The 13937-nt window shown below is 40.8% G+C and overlaps 1 protein-coding gene across 1 annotated transcript in view; it reads right to left on the bottom strand.

The window, feature by feature from the left end:
• Positions 1–13937, bottom strand: part of TRIM44 (tripartite motif containing 44) — a 116558-nt gene that overhangs the window by 95874 nt on the left and 6747 nt on the right. Inside the window, exon 2 of the mRNA XM_028477363.2 lies at positions 402–479. Within this exon, the coding sequence (XP_028333164.1) occupies positions 402–479 (78 nt within the window). The remainder of the gene's footprint in view (positions 1–401; positions 480–13937) is intronic.

Below are 13937 nucleotides of genomic sequence, written 5' to 3'. Positions count from 1 at the left end.
AAGTGGGGGAGTGACAAGACGCTAGTACTGAACACCAACTGCATAGGCCTGAGCTTGTTCCAGTCCCCAGCATTAAGCTGATGGTATCTCTAATGTCTTTGGTTGGATTTAAGGGACACAGAGGCCAGTAGTCTCGAAGGCCCGGTAAAAGATTAAAAATGCACTTGTCTGCAGTTCAGAGAAAACAATGAACGATTATGTGTTGTAAATCATAAAATAGAGAAGGGGAAGAATAGGTGACTTATCTTCAGGCATGTTAGAACACTGCTTCTGATGGGTAGGCTTAATTAGATCTTGATGCAATGTTCAGATAGATCGTCATTAACATCCCTCGAATTTAGCTCAAGGAGAATGAAATACTTGGGGTACCAATATCCAATTAATTCCAAAACAATACTTACTTTAGGGTCTGAGCTCTTGAACTTTAACCGTTCCACCAACTCTATCATAGCCGCCTTCAGACCGCCTGAATCTTTGCTCTAGAAGAAAGAAAAGTCAGGGGTCGTTAGACAGCATTTTGTTGCTCTCTCGAACACAAACAGCATTTCATGGGACAATGAAACGGAAGGCAATTTCTTATCAGCCAAGAGGACTAAACGACTAAGGAAAGATGTGTTGCCCCTCTTCCTCTTCTCTATGGACAAAGAGGGTCAGGACATAAATTGCCCAGTGACCTGAGAGAACAATTGGAACAAAAATTAAATGCAATTTGTACAGGCTGACTCACTGCTTCATCTCAGGGCTCAACTGCAACAGTATTCACAGAGGGCTGAGGCTTTGCAAAAGAGATTTCTATCTGGGATGTCTATTTTATGACCAAGTGATTTTTATTTTAAACTTCTACATCACAAATACAGAAGTATGCAATATTAAATATTCTCACAAAAATAAAAACAAAGAAAATTCCCCAAGATTTAACCCTAATTGGAAATGGTATTTCAGTGTATTCAGTTGAATACAGGTTTTTGAGTCAGAAATATAAGGTTTCAAATTTGGGGTCAGCATTAACTAGTTGACTAACCTCAGGCAAATTAGTGACTTTCTTGAAAACTTCTCCCTCTTCGATAAAATGGGGATTATAAAAAGGGTTATTTTGAAGCTTAATTGAAATGCTGTTTGTAAAGGCGTTAGCACAGTATATGGCACATAGTAAGTGCTCAATAAATGTCACCTATTATACTGTTGTTGTTATTACTGTATTATAATGATTTAGACTAGCAAAATCCAACAGAAGTGTAATGTAAGCCACAAATGCAAGCCACATATATAATTTTAAGTTTTTGAGTAGTCACAAAAACAAAAGGAAATTAATTTGAATACATTTTACTTAACTCAGTATATCCAAAATATTATCATCGCAACATGTAACTTCAACATGAGGTATTTTATACATTTTTTTCATACTAGGTCTTTGAAATCTAGTGTGTATTTCACACTTACAGCCCAATTCAATTTGGACTTATCACATTTCAAGTGCACCAAAGCCATCTATGGCTAGTGACTACTGTACTGGTCAGCACAGATTTAAAGCATAGACTAAAGCCACACTGCCTGATTCAAGTCCCAAATCTACCACTAGATTTGTGTGACCTTAGGCAAGTCACTTAACCTCTCAGCGCCTCAATTTCCTTATAATATGAAGCTAATAATAGTACCCATTTCATAGGGTTGTAGAAAGACAAAATGAGCTCATATACATCAAGGTGCTTAGAACAGGGCCTGGCACATGCTAAAGACAATAGATGTATGAGACATATTTATCATTACTGTCTGTCTCCCTCACAATATTTTAAATTCCTTAAAGGTAAGAACTACACTTTTTATCTCTATCTGTGTTCAGCATCAAGAAGGTGTTCAAAAAAGTCTGCTGAACAAACGAATGAATGAATATGCAATCTTAAGATATGAATGCCCTTATAATAATACATGTGTGTAGCACAGTGTAAAATCACATGAATTAGTTTATTTTCTTATCTCAACTCCTTGGGGATAGGATAGGATAATCACTCTCATTTTACCAGTGTTGGAAAGGAGGTATGAGTAAGTAAAATGACTTGTCATTTTTATGGGTATGGGACAATAAATAAATACAATATAAACAAGTACTACAAATATCTGTTCTTCAAAATTGGCCTCACAATCAGTGAGTTTCCAAATTTGGGGGGAAAATTCCAATTCCTCCAAAACAGGACCTACTTAGTAAGACTCCATCATATAGATTAAAACAGACTAAAGCCTAAATCCTTTTTTCCCCTCTAACCTCCCTTCTCTCCCAAGTCTACACAGTAAAAGTCTGATGTAACCTAAGACCTATATCTGCTTTAGATGTGCTCTCCAAACACAGCTTAGCTGACATTCCCATCCTAACTGTGGTTCTAAATTTTAATAATTTGTATTTTTAGTTTTACTTTTAAAATGATGACAACTTTCCAAATTTCTTCACCAATCTAAATCTTTCATCTCTGGTCTCACAGCAGACAGGTGGGAAAAGGAATCTGGAGGTCACACACCAGGGGAGTGCATGAGACCCAAAGTACCTAAAAAAGGGTTAAATTGCCAGACACAATCCTGCTTTTACGAGATGATCAGACAATAAAGACTATCTGGTGATATCATTCCTCTAACCTGCTTCTCATTGGCCGGAACAAGCAGGTCACTTGTCCCTGGAAAACTCTCTTCCCCCACATCCCAGCTGCCAGCACCCATTTTAAGCTCTTCAGCAAGAGCCTTTGATATATTATGACTTTCCCCCTGGCTCTAGAGAACAGAAAGGAATGCACCAAATTGTGTCTTAAAACATTCAGAAGAGAAACAGGACGACGAAGGAATCCCTAAGAAGCAGACAGCCTGTTTGCAGGCAGATGTGCCTTGTGTGGAGAGATAAGGGAACCCTTAGCCTTCTTTCATAAAAACAGTGTGTCAGCAGAATCCTTCCTCCTTTTTACGAAGCATCCGCAGCACTGCCTACCCAGGGGAGTGGCAGAGGAGAGGCACAGAGACTCTTCCTTCAGGAAATTCACCCATACTACCTCCCCACCCCTCTCTCTTTGAGAATATTCTCAGAGATAATTGGGGTCTGTATTGAGCCAGCCTCTAAACGGGTGGTGAAAAAACCTTCCCCAATGGCTTTTTTAACCCCTCCCGCCAAAAATAAGCAGTTGGTCAGAAGGGAGAGGGTCCTCTGGGCAGACCCTCCTCTGACAGCGGCAGGGCTGGGTAAGAGTACAAATGGACAACCCTGGCCCCAAAGCCACTTCCTTTCTTTTCTCACACCCCAGTCCCTTCCTGCACCTCAAGGAGCCTTGTACACAGATGTTCAAGCTAATACACCCAAGCTCTGGGCACATCTCTCTCAAACAGTCGCCTTGGCCACACCTGGGACCTACAAATGCGCATATCAGGGGCGGGGTCTGATGGTTTGGCCCATCTTTGGGACGATGGTCTGAGAAAGAGCCTCTGCAGGCCCTGGACGCAGGGTCAGCACATTTCATCAGGTAATTCTTGGGTCCTGGATACTTGGAGAGTGGTCTAGAAGGGGGCAGGCACGGCCAAAGGAAAGACCCTCAAAAGCACAGGGCAGGGGCACAGGGTTGTCTAGGTCTAAGGTGGTATTTGAGTATGAGTGTCCCCAAACCATCGGTAGTATGTTTTAGTTAATTATTTGTTTGCAGAGGGCAGTCAGCAGTCAAAAGGTAGCTGGAATAGATGATACTTTCAGACTTTCCTACTGTGGTGGAATGGAAGAGTTGCCTCCGAAACCTGTGTCCTAACTGAGAAGTTAGAGGAATTCTAACCCTGTAGACGTCTGGTTCCATAAACGGCCAGATTATACTATGGCAGTCCTTGGGGCAAGCACTGTGAGTGGGGAAGAAGTGAGAATCACCTCATACTGCTCTTCCTCACCTCCATGCCACACAATGTACTCCGAGAACACAGGAGTTCAACGTGAGCCTATCTTGTTTATGCTCCTCTTTCCTTCCCCAAGAAGAGTGGAGATTAAAACAAGACAAGTGCTATGTTGTGTAACACCCCTCAAAATTTGATCCATCTATGGAGATGGGGGATGCTTCATAAAAGCCAACTCCTAGGGATGAATCATAATAAAGCCAAAGAAAGGACAAAATGCCTACATTTGAAGGTATTCTTTATTCTCCAAAGCACTTTCATATGCTCTTTCATTGGCATTTCACAATAAACCTAAAAAGTAGTGCATTCTCACTTTACAGCTGAGAAAAACGGCTGGTGAAAATCAAATGAGAAACCCCCAAATCACAGAGCCCATACACTGTTTAACTAGCATTACACAGTAACACAATAACTAAAAGGTAGTGTATTCACACTGTACAATAGAGAGAAATGGTTCTGTGGAAGTCAAATGATGTCCCCCAAATCACAGAGCTAGTCAGTAGCAAAACCAGGATCAAAAAGATCTAAATGAAAAAGATTTATAACATATACAAGAGAAGAGGTTGGTATCAAGAATAATGCGAAAATACATAAGGGATCCCTATAAATAAAAAGCCAAATAAGCACAAAAGAAATCCTAACAAAGGATATGAACATAACAGAAATGTGAAACGGCTAATACACATATGAAAAGATGTAAAAGATGCTCTAACTTACTTGTAATTATCATATCATTTCTTATCCATCACATTGAAAAAAAAGTTTTGATTTGATAATACCGAGTGATGAGAGACTTTGGGCAGGCTGGGGATTTTCATATGTTGCTGATATAATATAATAAAGCTAATTTGAAATCACATGCCTAGCAAGTCCATTTTTCACTTTCTCCCCTTGAGAAGCACTAACATGGGCCAGGGAGGTATGAAAAAAAATATTTATTGCAGCACTGCTTGCAATACTGAAAAACGGGAAACATCCTAAACACAACAGTGGGAGGCCTGCGTACTGCAAAAAAAAAAAAAAAAAAAAAAGGAAAAAAGTAAAAATCTGAAAGGTATGACTGTCCTGGGCTCCTTCTCCCACATAGCAGAAACTGGCTGAAGCTGAGTAGCAACTACCCGCTTTAGGCAAGGCAAGATCCCTCCAGTTTGCCATAGTTACCCTGGCTGGCTTCTCTCATTTACATTACCTTTCTGGTCCCTGTAGACATCTGAAGTTGCTCCCTCTGTAAGAACTCCCTCTGAAAGTTTTCTGTCTCTAAGGGTCCTTGTATTTGAACACCAAGGAAGTTGGCATGTCTTTCTTTTTTTTTTTTTTTTGCGGTACGCGGGCCTCTCACTGTTGTGGCCTCTCCCGTTGCGGAGCACAGGCTCTGGACGCACAGGCTCAGCGGCCACGGCTCACGGGCCCAGCCGCTCCGCGGCATGTGGGATCTTCCCGGACCAGGGCACGAACCCGTGTCCCCTGCGTCGGCAGGCGGACTCTCCACCACTGCGCCACCAGGGAAGCCCAGGCATGTCTTTCTTCAAAGGGGTTCAGAATACCTCATAAACACATGTTCATCCATTCACTCCAAAACACAGAAATAATACAGCTCATTCTAATGCAAACATTCTTTGAAAATGGGCAAGAGGCAGAAACAAATGTGGAATATGGTAGGTAAAAGGGACATCAGGATAAGAAGTATTTCTTGACAACCAGTCTCTGTACTTTCATGGGAGTCAGTCTAGTCTAATGCCAATAACCAGCTGGGCACCAAAAGAAAAGTCATGTGTCAGTAGAAATGTAAGTGTAAATCACTTAATATCCTAAACTGGTTCCTAAATATTGAATTCTGTATTATAAAGAATCAGAAGATGCTGAGTTCGGAAAGAATACTGGCTGCCTATTTTGGTTTTTTCCTATCCCACTAGCCTTGTGTTGGTACCATGCTTAAAAAAAAAAAAAAAAAATCAATCCAACTTTCTATCATTTTCACAAAAGGGTTTTGTTTGGGAGAAACAGTGGAAAAGGATTGGGAGATAGAATATGTAAGAAGTTCTCCTAAGGAATCCAATCAGAAAGCAAAGCCCTGACAAAAGGAAATGAAACTGAATTTTAGTACGCCATGAAATTTTAGTTTCACCACGCCATGTCCAAAAATTCTTTACCATCTTCTTCACATGACTTGATTTTCCAACTCCAAATCCACTCCTATGTTAGGCAACCACCTTTATATAGTTGCTCCGATCCAAAATAATTTTTGGGCCTGAGCAAACCTATCCCCAAGTCTTTTCAGACCTAACGCTAAAACACAGGCCAAGTCCAACTACTCTTCACCATCTCCACTACTCCGTTTGGTCCTAATCCAAGAAGTAACACCACTCCCACTCGCCGACCCTACACTCCATTCTCCACACAGGCACCAGAGGGAAATTTTAAGAACGTGAATCAGATCACTCATTCTCCTGCTTAAACAGTCTATGGCTACTCAGAAGGAAATCCAAAACCTTTACCATGGCCTACCTGACAGTCTGACCTCGTCTACTACCCCCTACCTGGAACCCTGACTCATTATCCTCCAGCCATCTTTTTTATCCTCAGTAAGCCTGTTCCATCTCAGAGCTTCTACACTTGCTTACTTCCTCCATTCAGATGACTATGCCACCAGATCTTCCCACCACTGGCTCTAACTACACCCAGTCCTTGTCAGATCCTTAAACAGCCTCTCTCTCATTCCATTCCAGTCACTCTCTTTCTCCTTCCCCTAGTTTGTTACTCATGGCATTTATCATTATTTAAAATGTTATTTACTGTTTAACTTGCTTGTGTCTCTTTTGCTCTTACAACAAAAGCTCCATGAGACCAGTACTTAGAATTGTTCACTGTTAAATTCCCTACAGCCCCAAACACTCCACCTGACTGAATGAGTAGATCAAAGGAAAAAAACACCATGCCACTAATTTCAAACAATATAGAAAAATATCTTAACGAAACTGTACCTCAAAGAATTGTGGTAAAAATTAAATGACATAATATGTAGGAAGTTTATAGCACAGAACCTGGTACATACTAAGTTCTCACTAAATTTTAGTTATCATTGTTGTTATTGTTATTATTAAGTGATTAACAGTCTATTGAGTGACTGACTACTAAGTATCAAGTACTGAGCTAGAGAAGTGCTGAATGGAAAAAAAAAACAAAACAATCTGATACTAATCAAAATACTCTGTAAAATATCTGGGAAGAAAAAATCCAGATGGAAGGGAAAGAAGAGTTTTAATAGTCTGATTAGAATATTCACAAAGTAACTAGTTAAATACCTTCATAGAGATAATAAACATCAGCAGATTGTGTCAGTACTGGAAAAAAAAAATGAACAAAACAATCTGATACTAATCAAAATACTCTGTAAAATATCTGGGAAGAAAAAATCCAGATGGAAGGGAAAGAAGAGTTTTAATAGTCTGATTAGAATATTCACAAAGTAACTAGTTAAATACCTTCATAGAGATAATAAACATCAGCAGATTGTGTCAGTACAACTTAGAAAGGTTAAATGTAAGTGGGAATAATCAAGAGTAGAGGCTAAATGGGATGGTGGAATGAAAATGTACTTTGGGGTTAGACCTGGATTCAAATACTAATCCTTCCACTTATAAACTAGGTGAACTTCCACAAAGCTCAACCTCTTTGAGTATCAGTTTTCTCACCTGTAAAATGAGAATCAGAATAACACAGGTTACTGTGGGAGTTATACTGAGATCAACTGAAATAATGAGGTGAAAAGCACCTGACCTAAAGCCACTTAATAATTATTATTATTACTCTAATCTCGGGAAAGAGCCTCAAAATTCAACAGCAGATAAGATTTTCTAGACTCTCTTAGTTTTATAACCTCAGATAAAGGCTAGCATTTCCATTCTTCACACACGTGAAGTCAGAGTCTTTCACTCAACACAGGTTACCCTGCCAGGGTACACAGAGACCCAAAGAACAGAGTGGAGAACAGTAGGGGTGCCTCTAACCTCTTTCCCCCGCGACTGCCTACTGGAAAGAAAATGGAGGCTATTTTCTAACTAGAAAGTAAAGGGTGTGCTGCCCCTGCCTCCTCTCCACTTCTATAAAAATTTCCTACAGTTCAGAATGTAAAACAGAATTTAAAGAGGACAACCAGCAAGACTTATGAACCTAAAATTAGACATACCAGCTGTGTTTTGGTTAGCTAGTGCACATGGCACCAGCAGGACACTGAAATATACAGGAGCCTCTTCTCTGAAGACAAGTTTTCACCAGCCTATCTACCCACCAGCAAGAGCAGGCAGAGGAACAGAAGGAGAGGGGGCTGAACAGTGTTCACCGAAAGAAACTTGGTGTCCGAACTTCTACTTCTGCCAGACTACCTGGTCTGGAATTGAATGCAGAATAGAACCTTAGTTGGCTCTGTAAGGATAAGAGTAAGAGTCACTAATTGCTGAGGGATTATTATATTCCAGGCACTGTGCTAAGCTCTTTACATGTATCATCTTGTTTGTTCTTCACTACAACCCAAAAAGGAGAAATAATTATTATGCCCATGTTACAGATGAGGAAACCAAGATTCAGAGAGACTGAGTGAATTCTCCAACATGACACAGGTAATAAGCAGCAGAGCCAGGATTCAAACCCATAGACTGCAAAGCCAATTAAGGCAAGACTGCTTGGTCTTTCATGTTCATTCTCCCATTTTTCCTTAGTAAGAGACTCCAGTTTTAGCTGGACACACCATGGTCTGAAGAAAAGACTGTTTCCCATCCTCCCTTGCAACTAGATAAGGCCATGGGACTGAACTCTGGCCAATGAAACATAAACAGCAATGCGTGCAACTTCTGGAGGGTTCTCTTAAAATAAAGGGGTGTTCCCATCTTCACTTTCCCGTGCCTGCTATCCTGGAACTCAGATGTACTGGCTGGACCTCCAGGAGTCATCTTGGTCCATGACAAGGACCATACCCTAAGGATAGCAGAGCAGAGGCAGAAAGAGCCTAGATTCCTAATAACTGCATGGTTCCTCTATACCAGCTTTGGACTGCCTACGTCCTTCTACACAAGAGAAAATAAAACATCCACCTGGTTTGAGCTGCTGTTAGTTTGGATTTTTCCAAATTATTTCAGATGCAGTTGAACTTAATGTAAACACTGATATAGTAAATCACTATGCAACACTCTCTTTCAGTTCTTCATTGATGCCCTGTGACTATTTGAGATTATTATACTTCACATCATCCACTTACCAAATATTTCATGTACATCTACTCTCCATCAGGCACTGTGCTAGGTGCTGGGAACACAAAGATGTATAACTTACAGTCCTAACCCTAGAAGAAGAGTTTATGACCCATGCAAGACAGAGACATGGTGGGAAGAAATAATTTTTTTTTTTTTTTCGGTAGGCGGGCCTCTCACTGCTGTGGCCTCTCCCCTTGCGGAGCACAGGCTCCGGACGCGCAGGCTCAGTGGCCATGGCTCACGGGCCCAGCCGCTCCGCGGCACGTGGGATCCTCCCGGACCGGGGCATGAAACCCTGTCCCCTGCATCGGCAGGAGGACTCTCAACCACTGCGCCACCAGGGAAGCCCCGGGAAGAAATAATATTGATATAGTATACTGTATTTAATGCTATAATAGTACAGGCTGTTGCTATGGGAACACAGAGGACAGCTGCCTAACACTCTAGTCATATCTACCTAGTAAAATCCTATCCATCTTTGAAGGCCCACCTCAAATACCACTTCCTCTAAGAAATCTTTCCTGATTCCATGCCTCCAGCTGAAAATAACTTCTCTTTTCTCTGAGTCCCCATGACATACTATTTGTACCTCTCTTCCAGTATTTATACGCAAATAAGCATGTGAAAAGACTATAAGCTTCCTGATGTCAGGCATCTTTCTTTATCAATATCCGTCATGCAGCACACCTTAAGTGCTCAAAAATTATTCATATAAATAAAATTAACTTTAAAACACCAGTTTCTGACAAAAAAGCTAACTATATGCTATAGTTTGGATATAGTATAATGCTTTCTCTAATATCCTATTGAAGTTAAAAGCAGATTGCTCTGCTACCCGATCAAAAACTAGCTAAATACATTTGAAGTGAGTTTAATTTATAATTAAATGTTCAACAAGAATAATTTAGCACACCACAATGTATATCAGTCATTGCCTATATGGTTACTTGCCATAAATTACAGACTGAGCACTTAGCATATCTGGAAGATTTTGCTTGGTTGGTTTCATTTTTTTTCATTCTTGATTCACTTTTGACATCCGAAAAGGGCATCAATATTGATTTTTATCCCCCAATGTCATGTTGGCTTGATCCCTATCACAGTCACACACACACCCACAAACAAGACTCTCATCTCTACCCCACATATGAGTACTGAAGTTTTTGTTTTACCCCTTCTTTGTCTGCACTCTGTCTTCTCTTCTGAGAGGTCCATTAGTATCTGTGCTCCTTTCTGCCGCACAACAAATTTAGTCCCTGGCTCTGGACACTAAAACCCACAACAGGAACAGGAGCATGAAACTGAGCTAGTTATCCCAGATTGAACTGTAACTTCAAGCAGAAGACACACTGAGCACTGACACCGAGAGATCTCTGGCTTCTCAGTTTGGGTCCGATGCAAGGGAAGAGAAAAGGTGGGTGTTATCAGTGGACAGCAGGGCAACCTCCATGTTGTGGGCTGTGGTCAAGAAAAGGTGGTGCCACGGGCACACAGTCCTTTATCCCCAGAGGGGCTTAAGGATAATACACCTACTGCATCAGCAACCTTACCCTGAAAAGCAGTCATCTAATAGTACAATATGCCTATTAACCTATTAATCTATTCTGATTGAAAGGCCGGGGAAGAGAAAAAAGAGGGCACTGGATTCTTGGGAGAGAGAGCAGGGAAAGTTTGGACCTTTTCTCTCAACAATCCTCTTGATAGTGTGTACCCTTAATTCTGTGGTCTTCCTCCTAAAAACAGTAACTCCAATCTAAACATAATATGAACAGAAGACAAATCCCAATAGAAAGACATTCTATAAAATACCTGATCATCCCCAAAGATTTTGATTTAAGGCTGGGGTGAGGCCAATCACAGGTATTTTCTAAAGAATCTCCCTCCACAGGTTGATTCCAAAATGTGGCAACAAGGTGAGAAACACACTGTTTACTTTGTTAACCTACTTCCCACTCCTCTTTCATTCCAATATACGCCATAGTGACCTTTCTGCTGTCCCTCCAACACCCCAAGTTCACCTCTACCTTAGAGCCTTTGCATTCACCATTCTTTCCGCCTTAACCACTCTTCTCCCAGACTTTTTCTTAATTCTTAGATTATAAACTGTAATTTTAATAACGAAGATTGTGGGAAGAGTCCACGTCCCTAACAGAACACAATTAGATGACTCTTCCCCTCTACTTAACCCTGCAGAAGCCCTCTAGGCTCTCTTTAATGAAGTTCCATCACCATGAATGTTGAATCCCCTGAAAAACTGAGCTATTGTCAAAGAGATCCCCATAAGCTCACATTCCCTCCACAGAGTAGTATTTTCACCTGTGTTAACAGCACATTACAATTGCTAGAACTACACTACTCCTCTCACTTCAAGAGCCATCTAATTCCTTTATGAAGAGTCCTATGAACCAAACCGATCATCTCTGCTATGAATCACTGGACTTTGTGCAAAAAGCACTGAGTGGTAACACAATAGGAGGTTTTCTCTAGATCTCTGCAAGATCTCATAATTCAGGTCTCTGCCTTAATGTCACACGCTCAGAGACGCCTTCCATGACTACCTGGTCAAAAAGTAACTCCCTCCTGCCCTCCTGACACACCACTCACTCTTTCATTGCTATGACTTAACTGTTTTCATAGTACACACTACCATCCAAAATTACTCTACCTTATCTCTCTCCCCAGCTAAAGGGTAAACTCCATAAAAGCTAGGGCCCTGTCTGTCCTCTTCACTGCATACGTCCCAGACTTATTACAGGTAAAGAAAGTACATTTTGAAGAGAAGACTGAGACGGAGAATCCCAGAACGGCATGCATCACTTTAACTTTCCATCAACCATTTGTGGCAGCTTCAATCATTCCCTTTACCTTAGTCTTAGCTTTTGTCTTATTCTATACAAATAAATAAGACACAGACCGAACCACTGTGTAGACAGCGCTCCATGGTTTTATTACTTCTAATAAAATCCTTTCAGTCAAGAAGAATAAAGACATAAATAGGGACATTACAGCAGACATTCAACCTTCTGCCTCCCTGCCGGAGCTGCTTCTTATGAGCTGAGCACAGAGCCAGAGCCGCCGGCCATTACAAGACACAGCAGCGACATACCCCCATCTCCAGCCCCTCCAGAGTCACAGCTGTCCCGAGCACATGCCTGTACCCTCCCGACTGCCCTGCCACTAGAGCCCCCTCGGTGGGGCGTCCCTGCAGTTGTTCCCACAGTCACTTAACCAAACATTCTTCTTTCCAAATACCCATCTTAAAGACACACTCAAGGGCAAAGGGAGTGGATTCAAAACTTTTGGATCTGTCCATAACAAAGCCATGTTAAGAACTCCATAGATGCTTATAAGTACTTGCAGAACTCTGCCAATCATTTCTCCCTTTGCCATTTTATAAGACTCCACCTTTTCTTCAGGTGATCTTAGAGTGAACGAGACAAGTGTTTTTCAAACTACAGGACATGACCCATTAGGGTGCAATGAAATCAATTTATTGGGAGAATCCAGAAATTTTTTTGAACAGAACACAAACAGAACACATCATATGCAATAAGGTTAACAGTGCTCCGTTTGAGTTAAAGTATGTGCGTGTGCGTGTGTGTATGTAAACTAGACCACAATGTAAAGTATATTTCCCCTACTGTAGGTTATGTTCAAAATAATTTTTTAAATTACTGGTCTAGAGTTCTGAATACATGTAATTGCACTTATATTGTTCAACAAAATGATTCATTAAATATAGCTATGAATGCAAATTCCCTTGACAACTTAAGAGTTTTCATATGAAAATATCCATGAACCAGATCAAGCTCCTTTGTCAGACCCAAGTACCCATTTTCAGAACCAGAAATTATGGTCACAATAAGAGAAACCTGCATATCTGAGAAGAGAGTTTATGAACCAGATGTGAAGTCATAATATGGGCTGTGTAACTATATTACTATGATAAAGCTGGAGCACAGGCTCAATTCAAATCTGGACCCACAGGATCCTTTGGAGACCAAATACTCTGGAGCCAAACTGGAAATACAGAGCAAGAGGAAAGGTAGGACTTTAAAAGTCACTTCAGTGATTAGGGTTAAACTTATTCCTTCAAGGTGTTCACCTTAGTCCTTGAGGCATTAGCCTTCCCGTTGCCTCTGCTCGGATCCCCTCTTGCTATACAGTCACCCTGGTTTTCTGTCCATTCTGGCCCACTCCGAAGTTTGCTTTACTCTAGCCCTCGCCAACAATTTGGCCTTCTACCACCAATATTAGCCGCTCACAGCCCGGTTTGGCACTGAGATATCAACACATATATTGTTCAAATCCCTCTCAACTCTAAACTTGTGCATTTAACTAGACTCCTCCTATTAATAATAAAAAAAACAACAGCTAACATTTAAATAGCACTTACAATGTGTTAAGCATTGTTAAAGTGTTATCACAAACTAAGTTATTTTATTCTCACAAAAACACTGCTTGATTTCTTAACTTTATACCCATTTTAGAGATACAGAAACAAGGCCAAACTGTTAAATAACTTGTCCAAGGTCAAAAGCAAGCGGCAGAGCTAGGATACTTCCTGTTCCTCTCTAATCCCACACTGTGTTTTATTTTTTCTTTATTAACAGTTATTACATGTTTATTTGAGCATTTGTTGTCCTCTATTTCCTTCCAACACAATGTATACTCCAGTAGAAGCAGGGACTTCTTCCATTTTGTTATATTCTCAATGCTTAGAAAGCACCTGCCCTTGGCCAATGCTCAATAAATACTTGGTGAATGAGTGAATGAATGCATGCA

Source organism: Physeter macrocephalus, chromosome 16, assembly GCF_002837175.3.
Source record: "Physeter macrocephalus isolate SW-GA chromosome 16, ASM283717v5, whole genome shotgun sequence".
Taxonomy (NCBI): Eukaryota; Metazoa; Chordata; class Mammalia; order Artiodactyla; family Physeteridae; genus Physeter; species Physeter macrocephalus.
Note: the sequence above shows the minus strand (reverse complement) of the source record. Positions and strands in the feature narration are given on the sequence as shown.